The sequence below is a fragment of the Phacochoerus africanus genome, chromosome 6 (assembly GCF_016906955.1).
Source record: "Phacochoerus africanus isolate WHEZ1 chromosome 6, ROS_Pafr_v1, whole genome shotgun sequence".
NCBI classification, from domain to species: Eukaryota; Metazoa; Chordata; class Mammalia; order Artiodactyla; family Suidae; genus Phacochoerus; species Phacochoerus africanus.
Window position 1 is genome coordinate 78,172,678 of NC_062549.1, and position 21,300 is coordinate 78,193,977.

The window sequence follows — 21,300 nt, forward strand, 5'->3', positions numbered from 1 at the left end:
AAAAAAAAATTTGGCTCATGTGAGGACTGAACTCTTTAAAACTGACTGATCTGCCATCTTAAGACAGCACTTTGGGAGTGACCAGTTGTCAGTCCTCTTGTGGACCAATTAGGATTTCCTGACTCACCCACTCATTACCCTGCTCCCAGCCCCTGTCACCTGCCTCCCAAAGCACACCCTCCGGGCTGAGGCGACTAGATCAGTCACTAGATCAGTGGGGGGTGGGCGGTGCTTCCATGTGGATGGAGTTCAACTTCAGGGAACACGTGCCAAGCAGGACACGGGACCCCGGCCTCATAGATGCACAGGAGACCAAAGTGAACGAGAAACAGTCTCTGTGCCCTCGTACATGTTTCCAGGTTCCTGGGAGAGAGGATGACAATTCAGAGGGTTAAGATTTTTGTGTATGGGTCCTTTTTTTTTTTTTTGTCTTTTTGTGTTTTTAGGCCCGCTCCCGCGGCATATGGAGGTTCCCAGGCTAGGGGTCTAATCGGAGCTGTAGCTGACGGCCTACATCACAGCCACAGCAACAAGGGATCCTAGCCGAGTCTGTGGCCTCCACCACAGCTCACGGCAATGCCGGATCCTTAACCCACTGAGTGAGGCCAGGGTTCGAACCGAGTCCTCATGGATGCCGGTTGGGTTCGCTAACTGCTGAGTCACGACAGGAACTCCCAAGATTTTTGGTTTTTCAGTTTGTTTGCTGGCCATGCCTGTGGCATACAGAAGTTCTCGGGTCAGGATTCAAACCCATGTCACAGCAGTAACCAGAGCCACAGCAGTAACAATGCCTGATTCTTAACCCTGAGCCACTTGGGAGCTATGAGGGTTAAGTTTAGAATCATGGTAAGTGCAAACCCCATGGTGGCAAAGAATTGATGTATTCTGACACTGTTGCCAGAGTGACATCCTAGAGGAGGGTGTCCAGCAAGCACAGGGGCAGCAGCGAGTTTGAGGGGGTCTTCTTAGCTCCTCACACTGTTATGATCAGAGCAGGTTTTTATCATTGTTGTGGTGGTGGTAATATTATTATTATTATTATTATTATTATTGCAGGGTGGCTCTTAACAGCTTGACTATGAAAAACCTGTTGTGGGTGTTATGCAATTAATTTCTCATTCACAAAACTTAATCCCAATTAGAGGAAGAAAAAGCCTCTATTAGCTCTGGCCTTTTGGGGAAAAAAAATTCTCCCCTCTTATAAACCTGATATCATCAAACAACCTTGCCAATGGAATCAGTGTTGCATGACAGCAAACCAACCATCAATAACTAGCAACAACTTTGACACTGGATTGATGACACGAGTAATAATAGGAGAAGCTACAATCACAGGCTCGCCGCAGGGCACGCTGTAGCCTGACAGCTCTGAAAACACGAACATGGACACAAGTTCCCCCCGCACAGCTGGGAGAGCCGGGCCCGGGTTCGGGGGCTGTCCTCCCAGAAGGATCAGCATCTCCTGGTCTGGTCCAGGGAAAAGGGAATTTGTCATCACAATGGCCTGCGACTCTCTCCACATCAGGAGGCCTTTTTGAATGACTTGTCTCCTGATTCCCTAGGAGCTGGTCCAGGGGCCGGGAGAGGGCTGGGCAGAGCAGGAGGCAGATAGTGATGCGGTTGCTATGGAAGCCTCGGCTGCTCCCCCCGGGGGCTCTGGTGTTGAGGCTGCTCTTCAGCAGCATTTGCCCTGCTCCTCATCTACTTCCTCTTCACCCCATGCCCTTCCTCCTTGGCATGCTCCTCTGCTCAGCTACGGCGCTTACCTGGTGGCGGGAGTCAGACTTGGTCCCTAGGGAATCCGAGCCCTAGTCAGCACGACCTGCACATCCTCTGGCTGCTGCTCAGGAGTCACTGTCACGTCTGGGCCAGAAGAAACCAGGAGGCACCTCAGTGGGTCGCTTAGCCGCGTGTGTTCTTCTTGGTCCCCAAATGTAATCGCAGCCTGGCTACTCCCAGTGATCAGGGTCAGTCACCCTCGCCAGGGCTGTGATTCTGTCCCTGGCCTGCTGGTCTCCCAGCCCAAGAAGCCCAGGTGACCGCAAGGCAGTCAGAGCTGACCGCTTGATAGGACTCTTGCGTGTCCCCTGGTGGAAGCCCTCCCTGAGTGGACTGGGATCTCAGATGCACACAGCCTAGCTTTGAGGTGAGGTATGTACAGATCCTTCAAGCTGGTTACCGGGAGTTGTGGTAAACCGAGCTGTTCCCAATTACACCTGTTAGTTCTTGGACAGTGGAGGGCTGCGCATTATGTAATGATCGTTGAGACTGTATCTTGCCCCCAGGAAGGTCTGCCCTCTCAGCAGAGTGTCACTTGCAAGCCAGCATCTCGGCTTTGCCTTCCAGGGGTTAGCCTGTCCCTCCAGCAGGTCCGAGCTTCCAGGATGTGTGGTCAGTGATACTAACGGTGTAGCCAGTTTTCTTACTATGATCATCAACCTAACGTGGTGTCTTGGTCCATGAGCTGTATGGGAACTTTTGTTGGTAGAACATTCGATAACAGTACCACCCGAGGGTCTGAAGATGGGTCAGGCAAATGGACCCAGAGTATGTGTTAATTCCCATCAGCACTGAGATGCTGCCCCCTCCAGAGGGAAAAGTCCAGTGGCCGGTTGGCTTTCTCAAGGGGTGGTGTCCTGCTGGGGACTTGGCCTTGACCTCTTCTCCTGGCAGACTGGACACTGGGCTTTGAGGGTAGCCGACTCAGTCTTAGTGGGGGCCCCTGTTCCGTGGGGGCTCCGTGGTCCAAGGCCTCGATGATGTTTTGCCAAAAGTTCTGAAACCCTTCCCACCTCTTGCTTTTCTGTTGTCATCAATGCTATCTAGACACGTGGTGTTTTGTAGGATGCCCAGATCCTCCCAGTCCCTTCATGCTGTGTCATGGCCGAGGCAGCAGGATTTGCACAGGCCCCAGTGGGCTGTGGATCTACACTCTTTTTCTTATTACTGCAATGCTAACTGCTCCCGGTTCTGCCCTCTGAGATAGGGGAGAATCTATTTGCCATGTCAGTAACTGCAAAGCACAGAGTTGAGTCTATGTTAGTCTGCTAAAGCAAAGATCCCATATTTTGGTCTAGCAGCTGCAGGTAGAAGTAGTATTTGTTTGAGCTTGTGGCAGCCTGCTGTCAACCAGCAGGATCAGTCTTGTTAGAGCCTCTTACTGGTGAATTTAATGAAGAAGTTCTAGGGACCACCTGCCATGCATCCTTTAGGTTTTAAGGGTGGCCCTAGTCATTGTCATTTCTTCTAGAATATAGTGTTTGGGAATCACTATCTTGATGATAGAAAGGAGAAGTTTTAGAGAGGCCATTTCTAATTCCCACTTTTTTTGCCAAGAAGCCAATGATGTTTTTGTGTTTACCTGGAGACAAAAGACCCTGAGCACCCGCCTCATCTTTTGTGCATTAGTTCTTTTGTGATGTGTCCTTGTCCACTTTTCAAATCGATTGTCATTCTTATTTCTTTGGAGGAATTCGTTCTCTTTTTTGGCCATTTATTTATTTATTTATTTATGTCTTTTTAGGGCTGCACCCACGGCATGTGGAGGTTCCCCGGCTAGGGGGCGAATTGGAGCTGCAGCCACTGGCCTACACCACAGCCACAGCAACACAGGATCCAAGCCACGTCTGTGACCTACACCACAGCTCACGGCAACACCGGACCCTTAACCCACTGAGTGAGGCCAGGGATCGAACCTGCAACCTCATGGTTCCTAGTTGGACTCATTTTCTGCTGTGCCACGATGGGAATGCCTCTTTTTGGCCTTTTAAAAATTGTGCAAAGGGTATAAATATACATATAGAAGCACATACCTATCTCAGTGAATCGAACATGCTTGTAGAAACAGATCAAGAAACACAATATTGATAGGATTATACAATAAATACGGGGTGGGGGGACTGGTATTTTCTGATGAACAAAGGTTTTTAGGTTTAAGATATTCTAAGAAATCTTTGGAGTTCCCATCGTGGCTCAGCGGAAACAAATCTGACTAGTATCCGTGAGGATGCAGGTTTGATCCCTGGCTTCGCTCAGTGGGTTAAGGATCTGGTGTTGCCGTGAGCTATGGCGTGGTTTGCAAACACTGCTTGGATCCGGCGTTGCTGTGGCTGTGGTGTAGGCTGGCATCTGCAGCTCCAATTGGACCCCTAGCCTGGGAACTTCTGTATGCTGTGGATATGGCCCTAAAGAGACCCCCCCCCAAAAAAAAAGAATAAAAAAGAAAAGAAATTGCTTTTTTCTTTTTTAGATTTGCATAGATCTGCCTCCCTGTTAAATCTCATCCAACTATTTATCATTGTATAAGTAGGCTCTTCTCCTCATCAAAAATAAAAAAAAAGAAATCCTTGCCAAATCACAAAGATATTCTCACATTTTTTCCTAGAAGCTTTATTGTTTTACAGTGCATGGTTGAAATCTATAATCATTCAGGAATTGTTTGTTGTATATTCCACAGGGAGGAATCAAGACTTTTTTTTCAGATGAATATCCAGTTGACCCAATGATAGTTACTGAAGAAACAGCCCTTTTCCCAAAGACACTTTTGTCATAAATTGACCATGTGTGTGTGTCTATTTCTGGACCCAATTTCTGTTCCATTTATCTGTTCATATTTGCTCCCATAACACCCTATCCTAAGTACCACAGGCTTATGATAAACTTTGACATCCAAAACTATAAGTCTTTCAACTTCCTTGTTCTTCCTCACGACTTTTTTTTTTTTTTGGCTGTTCTTGGTTCTTTTTACATCCATACAATTTTTAGAGTTAACTTGCTAATTGCTGAAAAAACAAATTCTTCGTGGTGTTTTGTTTGGGGTTGCATATCTAGTAGATACATTTGTGGAGAATTGAAATTGTGCAGCTCTGAGTCTTTTATTCCATGAACATTTTATATTCCTCCATGTATAAGATCTTTAATTTTCTCAAAATGTTATTTGTTTTGTATAAATTTTGCACAACTTTTGGTAGATTTCCTCCTCAGTACTGCATGTTTCAGTGGATCATAAACAGTTTTATCTTAAAGTTTTTCTAGTTTTGTTTTTGTTTTTGTTTTTTTTGCTGGTTCATAGAAGTTCAAAGCATTTTTAACAGTGACCTCACTAAATTGACTTCCTTATCTGAATATTTCATCTATAGATTTTTGGGGGTTTTCCTCCAACACAATCATGTCTCTGAAAATAGTAGTATAATTTTGTTTTCCTCTTTCAATCATCATACCTTTGTTTTTTTCCCAGTCTTTTTAATTCAAACTCATCCATCTTGAGCCATTTCCATGAGTCTGTGGTATTCTGCTTCATTCAAAGAAATCAGTAGGAATATCCACTATGAATTTTCCACGGACATGTTGGAGCATGTAAATAGTTTCCTTGGACCCAGAGAGTCATAACTTCCATTGATTTTTCTGTTTATTCCTTGGGGGGGGGGGAACGTACTCCAAATATATCTACTGCTGACCCTACATTTTAAAATGTGTGGCAGAGATCATCTGGTAACTTGCTCTGAGGGTTTATTACTGTGGAAAGTAAGCTGGAAAATTGTGCTGGAGCCCATTGCTCATCATACACTTTGGGGGATCCACAGATCCTTCCTCCACTGTGCTCCCTCCTGAAACCTGCAAGGCCAGTGAACCTGATTTCTCTATGTACCTCCAGCAACACGCCTGTCCTTAATGTTGTCTAATTGTTGTCTTCCTTAGTCAGTTTTTGGATAAAATTTCAGCCATATGTTGTCATCAAAGGGAGTACTGTTTCCATTTAGAATTTGAGTTTCTAAATGCAAGCATCTTTCAAATATGTCCCCCAAAATTACAAGTAAAAATACAAATCTTTTAAAGATATTTTAATAAAATCAAAACCACAGATGTGAAATACGGCATTGAAAGGTATTTGGGGCATTGATAAAGTTCCCTGAGGGACTCGGCATGTTTAAAGCAACAGTTTGATTGAATAGAACAATAAATGCAGGGCTGAGTGTATTTTTTCTCTTTCTTTCTCATCTACTAGAAAAATATAGATAATAGAGCTCATTTATTTCCTTAACATTTCCGAGCTCCGCAGATGGGAAAACACAACCCAGTGGAAATTATTTCTGGCAACCTTGAGAAGATATGTTAGCATTTTGTGGCATTTCTTTCAGTGACATGTAAAGCCTGGCTTTCCCTCATTGCAGTGTCACAGTGAAGTGTCACAATAAAGCCAAAATAGTGTGCCCTCAGGGAAAACGAGGGAAAGGGACCATTTTCCATGCACACACAAAGGGTAATATTTATTATAAAGCCTTTCATTTTCGCTCCAAATGCTTCCTGGGCCATGGCTCCTTTGCTGTGGAGAAATGCACAGAATGTGAGATTTAAAGCAAATGTTAGGTATAAATCTAATGTAATTTATGTAAACACAAATACTGTGTAAAGAAGTGGGATGCAGTTATGGACACACAAGCTCACCTTCATCCTCGCAGGCTGCGGGGAGAGTTTGTGGGGTTGCTTGGTACCAGTATCAGCCTGATGGTGGTGGAGCACAAGGAGCACAGTCAGAACGGGGCGTCAGCACAGCCCTGTTGCGACCGATTTTTGTCGCTAGCAGCACAGGTGTCACCTTCTTTACTCACAACATGTCATGTGGATATGATCATCCCCCTGCGTTGGACAAGGAATTTAGTGTTTCTGAAGATTCAACTATTTGTTGCTGATGACACAGCTACTATTATTTAAGGAGTTTCATACACAGTATCAATATACGGTAATTTATCTCGAGCTACATTTGTACTTTCGATAAAAACTTCCGTATCCTTTTCATCCTTCCCTAAGCTGTTATGTGGACTCAAATATTGAATGTGATTTTTATTATCATTCAGTGTCTTCTCGTTGACTATGTTGGGGTGTGTGTGTGTGTGTGTGTGTGTGTGTGTGTGTGTGTGTGTGTCTTAACCACGTCTTGCAGCATTTTTTCTTGCCATGACTCATTATCATCTTCTGATCTAGGGAGTGTCCTGAATTGCTGGGAAAAGCCCAGGGATGGGCAGCTTCCTCCCACTCAAGCGGCGGCTGGTTTATTCGGGTCCTAATGCACCCAGCTGTCAAAGGTGGAGGGAATTACCCCATTTCCTTGTTCTGATCTGGCAACACATAGGAGAGACCATGGGCTTTGGGGACCGGCAGGTCAGATTCCAATATGAGCCCCACCAACTACGGGTCGTGTGATTTGGGAAATGGAACGTTCCTTTCCTTATAAGTAAATTTGGATGATAATATTAATGACACCGTCTGTAAAGATCTCACCAGTGGTGAATGTTCAGCGTCATTCATCACCCCAACCATCAGAGGAAGAAACGGCACTCGTGTGACTGGCATTTCTGTGTGAACCGCCCACCACCCGGATCTCTTCCGTCAGTGCTCCCTGGCTCTGACAAAACTTGGGTTAACAAGCCTTCTCAGCCTCTTTCCCAGAATCAATGTTATGCTTAAATTGGTTTTTAGAATCCACTTTTTCTCCTTCCATTAGCATCTGAATGTCATTTGCCAGGAGCCTTTTCTCATTTTCTAGAAATCGTCTTGCTTTGAGATCATGAGTAAGTGGTTTTGTTTTTATGTTTTATTTTATTTTATTTTAGTATAGTTGATTTACAATGTTGTGCCAATTTCTGCTGAACAGCGAAGTGACCCAGTCATATATTCTCTTATATAATCTCCCATCAGCTTCCATCCCAAGAGACTGGACATAGTTCCCTGTGCTGTACAGCAGGACCTTGCTGCTTATCCTTGCTTGTGTATTCTCTGAGCATCCTTGATGGAAATTCACTTGACTTAGGAGACTTTGCTGTAGGGACCTTCCTGAATCACTTCACCTTCCTAGGAACTTTGTCTGCCCTGCCCCTCCCCCTTCAGAGGTCACGCTCCTTGACAGTGGACAGTTCTCCTTGACAGACCGGGCTCCAGCGCCTTGGTCTTTACTTGTCTTTATTGGTCCAGGAGACTGGAGCCAAGTGTTTGCTCTCTGGTCACCTGCTTAGGTTCTCTTTAGTTCCACCATCTGTTCATGGTAACTTTAAATTTGGGCTCATCAGAGCAATTGTGCAAAAAAAGCACATTAGTTTGTTTACAAAACTCACATTTCTCTTTCTCATCAGGATAATTTTCAGTCCTCAATTTTTAATCTTTTGTGAGAGATTTCTCACCCTCTTGAATTATCTCTCCTTCCAGAATCTCTTTGTTCCCCAGAAGGAATAGCACTTTTTTTTTTCTTCTGAAGCTTTCAAATCCACTAAATTCAGGAATTTAAAATCAAATGATTTTCGGAGTTCCCGTCGTGGCTAAGTGGTTAACGAATCCGACTAGGAACCATGAGATTGCGGGTTCGACCCCTGGCCTTGCTCAGTGGGTTGGGGATCCAGCATTGCCGTGAGCTGTGGTGTAGGTTGTAGACGCGGCTCGGATCCTGCGGTGTTGTGGCTCTGGTGTAGGCTGGTGGCTACAGCTCTGATTAAACCCCTAGCCTGGGAACCTCCATATGCCGCGAGAGTGGCCCTAGAAAAGGCAAATAAATAAATAAATAAAATAAAATGGTTTTCATAAATAAGCCCACCATTGGTGTTTTTTTGAATGAGTGTTTCTAAGAGAACAATTTAAGGCTTTGTCTCCATAATGTTACTGAATGTCCAAACATCTTTTAGAGATGGAGTAAATATATCTTGTTCCTCTGATCCAGGCTTCTCTTCTCTGGATCTTTTTATCTAAAGCCCTGCTTTTTTCTTCAAAGAGCATTTAATAAATATATGCCATAGCCTCACTGGTGGCTAAACCCTCTGGTCTTGCTGGATCTTGCCAAGAGAATGTTTGTCTTAACTTCAGCACCTAGAGTGAGCTGCATGAATTCCAAGTGAGCTGCATGTAGGCAACCTGCTTTGAAAGGGCCACCCTCAGGAACACTTCCAAATGAAACTGTACGAGAGCAGAAGGAAGGATAAACTGTTGTCCATTTTTGTGAAATCCAATCTTAGTTCTCCTCCTTTTATCGGTTTGTTCTGGGTGCCAAATGGGTGAGAATCAAATGGCAGAGAGCTCTGAGCATCTTCTCACTTTTTTCTCCGACTGGAGATGAGCTGATCAAATGTTCACAGCTTGCCCCCCACACACTCCCGTCTTTCAAGTCAAAGCCCAGGATACGTCATCTCACATTTGATGTGCAACTGTGGCCGAGATAAGCAGTTTCAGCCCAAACAACTATCTGAAAAACCTTGTGACTGATCCATACTGGACACATTTCTTGTATCTGGTGGTATATTTTTCACATTAGCTCTTTCTTAGGATTAGCAAACCAGTGCAAATCTTGTTTCTTCCCTCCCTGGGTATTCAGTGTAGCGCCAAGCAAAGCACAGATTAACATATGCTTACTCGGGATTAAGGATGCTTTTTTTTTTTTTTTTAACTCTTCTGATAGGCAGTAAAATAGAATCTACACAGTTCAATGGATTCCATGGATGGGCTGTTTTGTTAGTGCTCAGGACTGACCCTAGACCTTGGGTCCCAAGGATGTCCTGGCCCATCAAGGGCGGCCGGCAGGGAACTGCTTCACCACGTTCTTCATTCACCTTCTTTCCTGCAGTGCTGCCTACGATTGCGCCCCAGCTAAGAAGAGGAGAGCCGGGGAGCAGGCTCTGGGGGTCCCGATCAACAAGAGGAAGTCCCTGCTCATGAAGCCGCGGCACTACAGCCCCCGCGTGGACCGTGAAGAGGGCCGCGCGCACCGCACGGAGGCAGAGGGGCAGGACGGCCCCCTGGAGACCGACCACCACCCCAGCGCAGGTACCGAGGAGGCGTGGCCCCACCTTACCTCATCCCTGGCCCACAGACTTGGTCTTACCTTACCGTACACGTGGTTTGTGTGGCTGGAAAAGGCATTCCAATAGGGGAGCCGCACTGGCCCCTGATTCCCCCCCTCCCCCACGTGAGGACCGGTTTTTCTTCCCTGATGGTGCAGAGTGTAAACATGAGCCACAGAGCATCCTCGTCCCCAGGCCGTTGTCAAAGAGCGTGGCTTTGAACTATGCCTCCCGTTGAAGAAAATGTCCTAAGCCTTACAGTACAAGAGGGTCTTGACTTCCTAACGGGGTGGATGTCTGATTCCTGAAAAGAAACCTGCAAAATAAGCTTTAAGACCCTTATGATATGAGATGCTGTCTCTATTTCAAATTTTTATTTTTTATTGAAGTAGATTTGCAACGTTATATTTGTTTCAGATGTGCAGCAAAGTGATTTAGTATTTTTACAGATTCTACTCCACTGAAAGTTGTCTCAAGGTGATGGTTATAACTCCCTGTGCTGTATGATATATTCTTGTTGCTTATGTATTTTCTACTTAATAGCGTCTCTGAATCCCCTTGCCCTGATTTTATTTTGAAATTTTAGCATGTGCTTCTCCCCAGTTTACAGTCACCCCCACTGGCCCTGGCGGTCATGGGGCCTGCAGGATCAGTGACCACTTTGTGGGTGACACTGAAACTGAAGGACATGCAAAAAAATCTGGAAGTTTATTTTAAAAATACATGGAAATCTAAAGCTTGACTTATCATAAAATGAAATTAGACATATGTATATTCTTTTACATATATGTATTTTTTCTGAATGTGAATTTTTAAGGAAACAAAGCATACAAATACGTTTTCATTTGAAAAGAAGTAAACATTGTACAAACCAAAGGCAAGAGATTCTTAAATCTAATTGTCCACTGCACATAGAATGGTTGTAACAGCCGCAGGTGTTACTAGAAAAGACACAGCAGCCCGTTCACCGAGGACACAAATCTTGGATCAAAATCACCGGGTTTCCAGTGCTCTCGGCTCAAAAGCGGTTTGAGATTCTGGAATTAGAAGAGTTGTGTCCTCACCTGCTAGTGTTTGAGTCAATATTCTGGCTTTTCTGTATCTCACACACAGCTTCAAGCCTCATGGCTCATCTGTAAGTTGTCCTCATCCTTGACTTTCTCATTTTCCTGAGCAGGTCAGTTTCTTGTTGCTATTGTGGTTGACTTGGGAACACTGCAGGTTGAATGGAGTACTTAGGAAAAATCCTTGAATCTGTGTGGTTAGACTCAAGGTATAGTTCATCTCGCTGACATTAACTCATCAAGGATTTACCAAAATGGGCCTCCTTTACCACAACCCAGTTTGCAGGTGCCTGGAGGACCAGGGCCCTATCTGCCCACTGGCTTCCCACCTTCTGTTGTAGTCACATGATTGTTGCAGATGCTCAATATCGACTGTCAAGGTTCTCAGTTAATGTTCACCTATGAGCACGGATGGGCAGCCACCTGCAGCTTCAGAGATGTTAACTCTTCTTACATTTAGTAATAGAAGTGCTCATACTAATAATGAATGTGCTAAAATTACAACCTCAGTGGCCATTATTTTTTAATTCTTTTTTTTTTCTGTCTTTTTGCCATTTCTTGGGCTGCTCCTGAGGCATATGGAGGTTCCCAGGCTAGGGGTCTAGTCAGAGCTATAGCCGCCAGCCACAGCCATAGCCACAGCAACTCAGGATCCAAGCCATGTCTGCCACCTACACCACAGCTCTCGGCAACGCCAGATCTTCAACCCACTGAGCAAGGCCAGGGATCTAACCCACAAACTCGTGGTTCCTAGTCGGATCCGTTAACCACTGAGCCACGACAGGAACTCCTGTTTTTGAATTCTTAATATATTCAAAACACATAAATCCTATCACCTAACTCACCCAACAGTGACATGAGATGTGTATAATTATGGCCACAGTTTTACAGCTGAGACCACTGGGAACAAAGGGACTTAATGCTGAAGGGAATGGAGCTGTGAGGTGTGGAAAGGAGAGAATTAAGAAACAATTTAAGGAGGAGTTCCCACCAGGGCTCAGTGGGAATGAATCTGACTAGCATCCATGAGGACTTGGGTTTGATCCCTGGACTCGCTCAGTGGGTTAAGGATTCGGCATTGCCATGAGCTGTGGTGTAGGTCCAGACATGGCTCAGATCTGCTCTTGCTCTGGCTGTGGAGTGGGCCAGCGGCTACAGCTTTAATTCAACCCCTATCCTGGGAACTTCCATATGCTACACATGAGGCCCTAAAAAGACAAAAAAAAGAAAAGAAACAGTTGAAGGACAAGCACAATAATTCTTTCCCAGCTAAGTGGGCTCCATAATCCAGTCCTCTTTATGTTCCAGTGTCCCTTCAGAAAGCAGACTGGGCAAAGCCCCTGTGACATCAAACCATGAGGTCACATTTACAGAAGTGACAGATCACAGATGCTCCTATTCCTGGTCACAAGAACAAAATTCCAAGTTGCCTTCAGCCCTCTGAGCATGCAACCCCCCTCCGGGTTCAAGCACGTGCTTGGAGGTCAGGGGACCATGTCCTGGTTGTGGGAGCTCCTGGGCTGAGATGACACTTTGACTATATCATCTCTCAACAGCAAATAAAGGATGAGCTGCTCCAGTTTTCAACCTTTAAGGGATGAATTCCTTTGCGGGGTGGGGGGGGGGGACCTTTTATTCCCAGTAAAATGTACATACTCAGGAGGCCTAAAAAAACTAATTTACCTGTAAAAGTAACTTAGAGAGTTATAGGAACAGAACAAAAACCCCAAATCCAGTTATGAAAAGGAATCAAACTTTAAACACATTGTGAGTTTCAGAGAATTTCTCTTGTTGGAGCTGTTTTGATGCAGAAGAGCCAACACACAGGTCTCTTCAGGATGACCACACACCTCAGAGGAGAGGTTTCACTTTAAACAAATGTCAACTTTTATGTATTAGGGACAAAAAAGCTGATTTTCTTTGCTCTACGACAAAGTGGTGTCCCCCTCTGGCCCAGGCTGCACCCTAGGAGTTTTCTAACCTGTGCTGTCATGATGTAAAGAAAGCTGAGGTGCCCTATGTGTTGGTTTTTGTTTTGTTGTTGTATTTGTTTTTGCATATTTTTATTTATAATTTAGAGATGTTGTTTTGCATTACAAGTTAGCAGACAAGGGCATTCTAGTATTTTCCTATAAATTCACATTTTTAAATTTTTTTATTAAAGTATGGTTGATTGACAACATTAATTCACTCTGGAAAGTCTGCAGACTTGGGAAAATAATAGTCACTGGCCCCGGTCTGGCTCTCAGTCCCCCACTGGCTGCTTGTGTGAACTTGAACGAGCCCTTAGCGCTTTAAAGCAGGTTGCCCTTCTGTTGGCGGAGCTTGTCGGTAGAGGACATTGTTGGCTCATCAGTCACTGGGACATTGGATCTTCCTCATCTTAAAGAGGGGCACCCAGGACTCGGGAGACCTCGGCCTGCCCAGGCTCCCATAGGCAGGCTCCCAAGCCTAGGGGGTCCTCCTCCTCCAAGCTGAGCCTCCTGGCCCCGTGGCGGAGCCTATGGGACGTGGTTGTGAGCCTTCCTTATGCTCCGGACTGCGTCACTTCACTGGGGGGCTTATTCTGACTGTATAATGCTCCTCCACTTATGGGGAGGGGCCCACATGTCCTCTGCTGTTGCTCCTTCCACAGCAGCACCTTGGAAGGGACCGGAGGGCCATCATCTCCTGAGTACCTGCCAGTGTCACCTGCTGTCCTGTGAGGGAGAGGGTGCCAGGCTCAGAAACGGTGAGGGACCCATCGGGGCACAGACAAACACCAGGCCCAGCAGCAAACCTCAGTCCCTAAGGCAGGGCTCCGTGGGTTATTTCAGCGGCAAAAGCACGGAGCAGATGAGCAGGCCACCCCGGAAGATAAAAACACACGCGTACAGGAAACATAGGCGAAGCTGGGGGGACGGGAGGGGGCATGTCTCGGGTCTACCCAACCCCCCTCGGAAGCTAACTCAGCCCACTCCTGGTTGTGATCATGGTGCCCACACAGGACTGGCACCCGGGCAACGGGGCTGCAGGGTCGAAGAGCATATGCCGGAGCTCCTGCAAACGACGCCCGGCGACACCTCTACCGGCAGGCCCCTCTCCTTCTGAAGAATAATTAATAAATATTTTCTTTTAGCATATAACCAACAATTGAACCAAACAATTATGTAAACTGGAAGTGACCCAAAACGCTGGCGTTGGCAGCAGCACAGTGACACGCATTGTCGGGCACACGTGCGCTGCTGTCACCCCGCCTCTCTGGTGATCTGCATTTAATAGGAATATTTTAAACTATGTAACTAAGCAACAGAGGTAATTGTTGCTTTCTAGAGCTTTTGTTAGCGCTCTCACACAGCCCAAATATGCATAATTAGGTATAATGTCTATAAATCATTATTGTACACATGTGGGTAGTTAAGTGGAGTGAGAGAATAGTTCAATGAATTGAGCATATTCACTGAAAATGCTTTTTATTTGTTTTCTGTAGTTCATAATACTTTAAAATTATCATAACCCCTTACACTTTCTCTTAATAGCCAACCGTGATATTGAGAAAAACTTCATTTGCATTTTAGACTATGTTTAATATATTATTTAAACCTGGAGTTGCCCTGATAGGAATTGAGAGGAGAGGCCGTCCTCTCCGATATTATGTGCTTGTTTAGCCACAGCCTCTTTTCTAGGAAGTAAAATGTTAAATTTTTCAGTTTATGTTGAATAGATCCCAACAAAAGGCTGCACCCTATAATCAGCATTATTTAAAGGGGCTAGTGTTGTGACTAAATTCTTCGCTTCATCCAAAAATGCTTTTAGTTACTATGGCAATATTTACTTGATCCTGGCGGTCCAGTGTTGATTTAGGGAGATAATTACCAGAAAGGAAGATGATGGAGATGTATTTTTGAGTGTCCTTGTCGGAGACAATGTTTATGAAAAATTAAATGAGACCCCCCAAAAAAGGCACATTGTCTTCAGCACAGACACCCTCTCCGGCAGCCCTTCCCCAGGATGGCTGTGCTTTTCTTCCCTCGCAAGTTTATTAACGCAGAAGGCACTTCACATCGTATCTTTAATAGTCTTTCAGGGGGCTTATTATTTTGTGTTTCCCATCCCCCACCCTGCCTTTAGAGACACAGAAATGGTCCTGCTGCTGCTTCTTCTTTTTTTATTTTTATTTTTATTTTTTTGTTTGTCTTAGTGAATGCCAGGGACCACTACATGGTTGTCTGGTGCATTTCACAGCCTGGCACGCGCTGGCCACCGAGCTCCTGCCCCACCCCCTCCTCCGCTGCTCCCCAGTTGGTGGGTTTGTCCCAGGCCTGGCTTGGGGAGGCTGATGGTATAGAAAGACACGCACACAATCTGTCACCCCAATGGGCCACTGCCGAGGGGGTAAGGGCTGACACCGATGGCTGCTCTGGGACTGCAGATGGACAGCCCGCAGACGGAATGGCACTTGGGCACTGTTTTCCGTCACAGATCTCCTGGACCATCGAGACCTAAAGAACAGCTAATTAACATTCAACATCCTCCAAGCATTCCCACCTCCTGGCTCGTTTCCTTTTTCCACAAGTGCACACAGGTTCCAGGCCGGAAATTGTGCTGCTGTTCAAAATACTATTTGATCCTGCTGCTTCTCCCATTTACACATGCGGAATTTTTGTGTGACAATTATGAAAGTGATCGGGAAGTCCTGAAAGCCTCAGACTGCTGTTAGTTACCATTGCTATGTAGATATGTTTCATATTTTAGCTCATGTTCCATAAATTACAAAAGAATGTTTGAGACACTATGGAGGTAGAGAAAATATACCAAATAAGTTTTGAAAATATACTACCATCTAGCAGAGAAATCCCATGACTACTTCCTTTGTGATATATAGTAGGACATATATTCGATGTTCTTCTGGTTGGCTGAGATCTACAAATGTAAGAGGTACAGTAACACTAATTTCGCATTCAGAACTCTGCCATGGTTGAGTATTTATTTCAGTAACTAGGATGCACTTAGCTCTTGCACACTGAAAATTCAAATATCTCCTTTCTTTAAAAGCAATTCTCAGACTATTAAGGTTTGAATTTTGTTGTGTTAAGAGGACATATATTTTATAGAAAATTTTATTGAAAATTTTATTTATAATTTTATACATAATTTTATTCATAAAATCAATAAAGCCTCTATATTATGCACATGTGATATATATGCGTATGTGTGCAATGTCATTTCCTTAAGTTTTTTGTTGTTCACCTTTTTCAAATATTGGTTTTTTTCCCCCCATAGATGAAATCCTGATAAAACCCATGGATGACAAGCTTCCTTCACCTGCACAAGAAAACTCTGATGGGAAGGAAGACAGATACGGCTGTTACCAAGAGTTCACGGTCACATCTCTAATGCATTTGGGGAAATTTGAAAAAAATGCATCTATTCAGACAGCAAGTGGAAACTTAAATGATAGCAGCATCCAGTCCCTGAAAGCAGAGGCGGGTGACGGAGGCGAGCTCCTGACGGCACACTCTGACGGCGGAAAGGACCCAACAGAGGACCCCCAGCTGCAGTTCTGCTGCTCTGACGACAATGAGAGTCACCCTGAAAGTGCCGAGAACAGCTGGGACAGTGGCTCCAACTTCTCAGAAGAAACCAAACCTCAGAGGGTCTCCAGGTACGTTGCAGTGGATGATGGGAAAGGCCTGTTGGAAGTTCCCGAAATAAAAACAGAAGGTGACAAGTTCCTCTCTTGTGAAAACGCGTGTGATTCGGAGGCAGAAGGGACCACCGTGCAGACCGCTCATGCGCACGGGGACCAGTCCGATGGCAAAGCCCAGCCCTTGCTCCCCGGGGTTGAGGGGCAGGATCGCGGGTGCCTGGCCTCAGTGACGGGTGCCGAGGAGCCTGCCGAGCTGGAGAAAGCCAAGGGGAACTTGAGTTTGCTGGAGCAGGCGATCGCCCTGCAGGCTGAGCGAGGCTGTGTTTTCCACCACACCTACAAGGAGCTGGACAGGTTTCTGCTGGAGCACCTCTCGGGGGACATGAGGCAAACCAAAGTTACCGACATGAGCGGAAGACAAGCCTTTCACAATAAACGTAAGACTCGCCTCTGCTTTTACCTGATTTAAAATCACTTTAGAGTTGAGAAAAATAATGAGGATGGTGTGATTGCTTCTTCCAGGTAGCTTTTTGACAACACAATTTAAAAACTTAAATTATATTATAAAATATATAGCTTTTCTTCCTGCTCTCTAGATTGTTCTCAGATCAAGCTTGGTCAGTTTTGCAGGGTTTTCACACTCAAAAAAAAAAAAAAAAGATCATTGCCTGTATCTTTTCACATGACTGCTTTTTCAAAATATACAGTCTTTTTAAAAAAGTAGAGTCTATGGCTATGTTAGAAGTACATTAGTATATACTGTATTTTAAACATTTTATGACTGAATCGATTCCAGATATTTAATTTTTCTTTCACACCCTCTTTCTGGGATCATCCGACTGCTTTTGAGCTTCAAAATAATGTCAGACCAGTTGCAAACCAGGCAGGTGCTCCGATTCTTCTTAAGACAAAGCTGGATGTTAATGCCTTTATCTCCAACTCCAGAGCCACAAACATCTGGACAAGACTTGAATGAGAGTAAATGTGCTTGAAGGATGCCTTACAGATCGACCCTCAGACTTTGCAGAACTATGTCTGCTGTCCCCATAAACATGCCCCCTCCCGAGTCTGGCACAGGTGGGCCTGCTGTTACGTGGGGTCCCCGGGGGTGGTCTTCAAGGGCCTGGAAGCCATGTTAAGATGGGCATTTCCAGGATCCCATCAGGCTCACTGCCTCAGGACTCCATTTTTGTTTTTTAAACAAATCCCTGGGGTGATTCTTGGACACCCTAAAATCTGAGAACCACAGAATTAGGGGAGGAGTGTCTTAGAGAAACTCAAGGTCGTGAACCTAAAGGGCTTCCAGGAATAACGCATCCATAGGTTTAGATGTTCTGATTGCTGTCATTTATCCATCCAGAGATAAACTGCATATTTTACATTCATTTTAGTACTCACCTGCAGTCATTTCAAATGTTGTCTTGCAGCTCAGAGCTGAGGAGAAAAAAAAAAGAATAAAAGAACGCCATGTAGTGAGGAGCAAGATAATAGTTCTAGGCAAACATACTGTGAGGTTTGGAAAGGGTCAGAATATTAATGACACCTATGAGGTCTGGGACAGGACGATTAGGTCTGATGCACCTGATATGAAACGTGGTGAACTTACCTGTCTGTGGGGGTTTCGCAAATGAACTACAAAATCAGAAGAGAAAAAAAAGACGAAATTTATTTCAAATTCCAAAACCCCATCACTTCCAAGATACGATATTTCATTCATTCTAAGACACACAGTTTCCCCATTTTGAATTAGAAGGGTGTGCCATTATCTAATTTTCAATAGTTTTTCCTTTCCTGGCAACACACAAAATAATGTTTCATCTTACAAGTGATACTCTCTTCCAGCCAGTGAAGCGTGGTCTTTGGAAACACTTTAATTGTTGGTGCCATAGCTTAAAACCCTCGACGATACTTTGGTCATTTTTATAAAACTTTGAAAACTGTTTTTGCTGACACAGTATAACAAGGCAATAGAGTGTGTTTGCGAATACAGCTTACAGTGGAGACGTGGGGGCTGGATGACTGACTCCACAGAGCGCCCCGTTGTGTGGTCGAGGTCCTGCCCTGGGCTTTCGGAGCCCACTCGGGGGGCTCCAGGCCAAACCAGGATGAAACAGGCAAAATCGTGAAGCTGGCCTAAGGGGCCTCAGACTTCACCCAGAGGACGTCCAGTCAAGTTCACTCTGGCCCCTGCCCAGGTGTAGGGGCCTAAGTGGAGCTTTTCTTCCTTCTGGAGCGTGTTCCATGCTCCTAAGTAAGCAGTCGTGCAGAACGACAGCTCCGCAGTCATACTGTCCCATGCGCGTTGGGCCGTGACTTCGCTCCTTGGGGGAGAACAAGAGGATTTGAAAACATCGTTTCACCCAAACCTTGAGAGGAGTCAGCAATTCTAACCTGACAGCGTCTGACTACACTGTTGGCACCCAGCGTTTCGGGGGAATCGGGTGGCAGTATAAGTAGAGTCGCCACATAACTTATTGCAGAGGATGGGCTGCAGGCGCGCAGGATGGGCTAGAGCGCCCACACCTGGTCAGGTGCCTCTCTGGCTTCCTGTGGACAGATAGTGAGGCCAGGAGGGGTGGGTTAGGCCTATAGTCCCACCTGGATGAGCTCTGCGGGAGGAAGGCCAGCCAGGAACACATGGTTTCTTCCGCTTCTCAGTCACCCTCACAGGGTGTCAGCCTCCCAGGCTCGTTTCATCAAACATGGAGGTTTGGGTTTTTTAATTTTCCTAGTGTCTCGCTGACTTAGGATGTTGTGTTAGTGTCAGGTGCACAGCAAAGTGGGTCAGTTATACATACACATCTATCCATTCCTTTTCGGATTCTTTCCCCCTGTGGGCTGTCACACAGTGTTGAGTAGCGTTCCCTGTGCTGTACAGTAGGTCCTTGTTACTCATCTATTTTATATATAGTAGTGTGGATAGAACATGCAGTATTTTGACTGGCATTCTGCAGACATGTGCCCAGACCCGTCTGAAATTTGGCAACATAGGACAAAGGAAAAAAGTGTCCCCACAAAATCATACACCACGTCAGCGTATGCCCCTTTGTCTCTTACAGAAAACGTGTGGTCTCCACATCACGGCGTTAAACCTGCCTCTCCAGAGACATCCACGCCTGCTCCTTGGGGCTGCCCCTTCTCCTTGCTGGCCCCTCCCTCCACGGTGGCGCACCAGCTTGAAGGGCCCTTGGCTCCTCCCCTTTGCTGAGGCCTTGCCCCCTAGTAATTGCATGACACACAACCTGCCGTGCCCACCTGCTGCCAGGACCCACTGGACAGCCCGCCCGCCTCCTCAAATATGGCCTAATTTTGCATCTGGCTTTTTCCAGATTCCCTCCATGGGAGGTCATTTGGGCTTAAATAAGTTCTTTCTTTCCCACTTGTTTTTCTTTTCCAGAGTCTGTTCATTCCCTGGTGTAGGGTTGACTTTTCACAACGAGGCTCTGACTACCAGATGTGACCTGACAACTTCAAACCGGGCTCTGTGTCTCAGCACCCCCTTGCCCTGGGTCAGCCCTTGCTTAGGAAACCAAGAAAATTGAAAACATTTTCGCTGCTTCCACAGGTCTTAGTTGAGGGTCTCCTTCAAGGCAATGTGAGAAGAATGTTTGTGATGAGAAAGCTGAACAGAATGAGAAGGTCGCCAGCAAGGCCGCTGTGTGAGTGGGAGGGGAGAGGAGTAACCAGACATTTCTTGGTTTAATCTCTGCAGATTCCCCGAGGCCCGAGAAGAGGGAGACCAGGTGCCCCATCCCCGGGTGCGACGGCACGGGCCACGTGACCGGGCTCTACCCCCACCACCGCAGCCTTTCTGGGTGCCCCCACAAAGTGCGGGTCCCCCTGGAGAGTGAGTACCATCTGCCTCGTCCTGGCGAGCCACCCTCCACGTCACCCACTTTCCCGTCCAGGCTGCAGTTAGGAACAGAAGTACAGAGTGGTCCCTGTGTCTGGACCATGTCTGTCCAGCCAGGTGATGAAAATCTAGCACATCCATAGAAACCTCAGGGTGCAGCAAGGCTGCTAGATCAGGAGGTGCCTGACATGGAAAAGACAGTTCCCCAAAGGAGGGGACACTGTAGGCCAGGCATGGCCCTGGGGAAGCACCAGGGCCAGCCAGGGGCAGTGGGCCCCCCTGAGGAAGAACCAGGGCCAGCCAGGGGTGGTGGGGAGAGAACTGTGGCCAGAGCCCTTGCTGTGGTTCTGTGGGAGGAGCAGAGGGAGCTATCCTCAGGCTGCTGGTTGGAAGCCCTTCAGGGGCCCTGGGGCTTGGGGACTCCCTGCAGTTGTCTGGCCCTGGCCCTGGGGGGGTGGGTAGGGGGAGAGTGTCCGGACCTGTGAGTCTGATGGAGGAGGCAGTCAGGTTGGTTTGCTTTGAAAAGGGTTTGCTGTTCCTAGGGCTTAGCAAGACCTGGCGGGGCAGAGGGAGGGGGCGCTCTCCAGGTCAGTAAGGCCCCCATGTCACAGCATCAGAATCCGGAGAAGGAAAGGCCTGGTAATCCCTCTATGCCCCATGGTCTTTCTCACTGGCAGCCTCGTGCTCCCCTAAACTCGAGGGGGTCGCATCACCACTGCCCTGCCCACTCTCTGCACGTGGGCCCAGGTGGTGTCTGTGACATTGCCCAGGATGTCCTGCAGCTGCTGAGGGCCCTGAGTGAGGAAACCTTGTTGGTCTGCCACTCATGGCCCCGCCGTCAATGAGGAAACTGGATGAAAAGGAGTGGGCGGGGCTGCTCCTAAATTTTTAAAAATCTATGTGTTCCATCCTCTACTTTTTTTTTTCTTTTTTTTT

The 21,300-nt window shown here is 46.2% G+C and overlaps 1 protein-coding gene across 1 annotated transcript in view; it reads left to right on the forward strand.

Moving 5' to 3' along the window:
• LOC125128686 (suppression of tumorigenicity 18 protein-like) overlaps positions 1–21,300 on the forward strand; it is a 138,760-nt gene that overhangs the window by 61,582 nt on the left and 55,878 nt on the right. The window contains exons 7-12 of the mRNA XM_047782868.1: positions 1,563–1,778; positions 2,286–2,386; positions 6,459–6,542; positions 9,602–9,801; positions 16,145–16,948; positions 20,224–20,358. Of these exons, the coding sequence (XP_047638824.1) occupies positions 1,563–1,778; positions 2,286–2,386; positions 6,459–6,542; positions 9,602–9,801; positions 16,145–16,948; positions 20,224–20,358 (1,540 nt within the window). The remainder of the gene's footprint in view (positions 1–1,562; positions 1,779–2,285; positions 2,387–6,458; positions 6,543–9,601; positions 9,802–16,144; positions 16,949–20,223; positions 20,359–21,300) is intronic.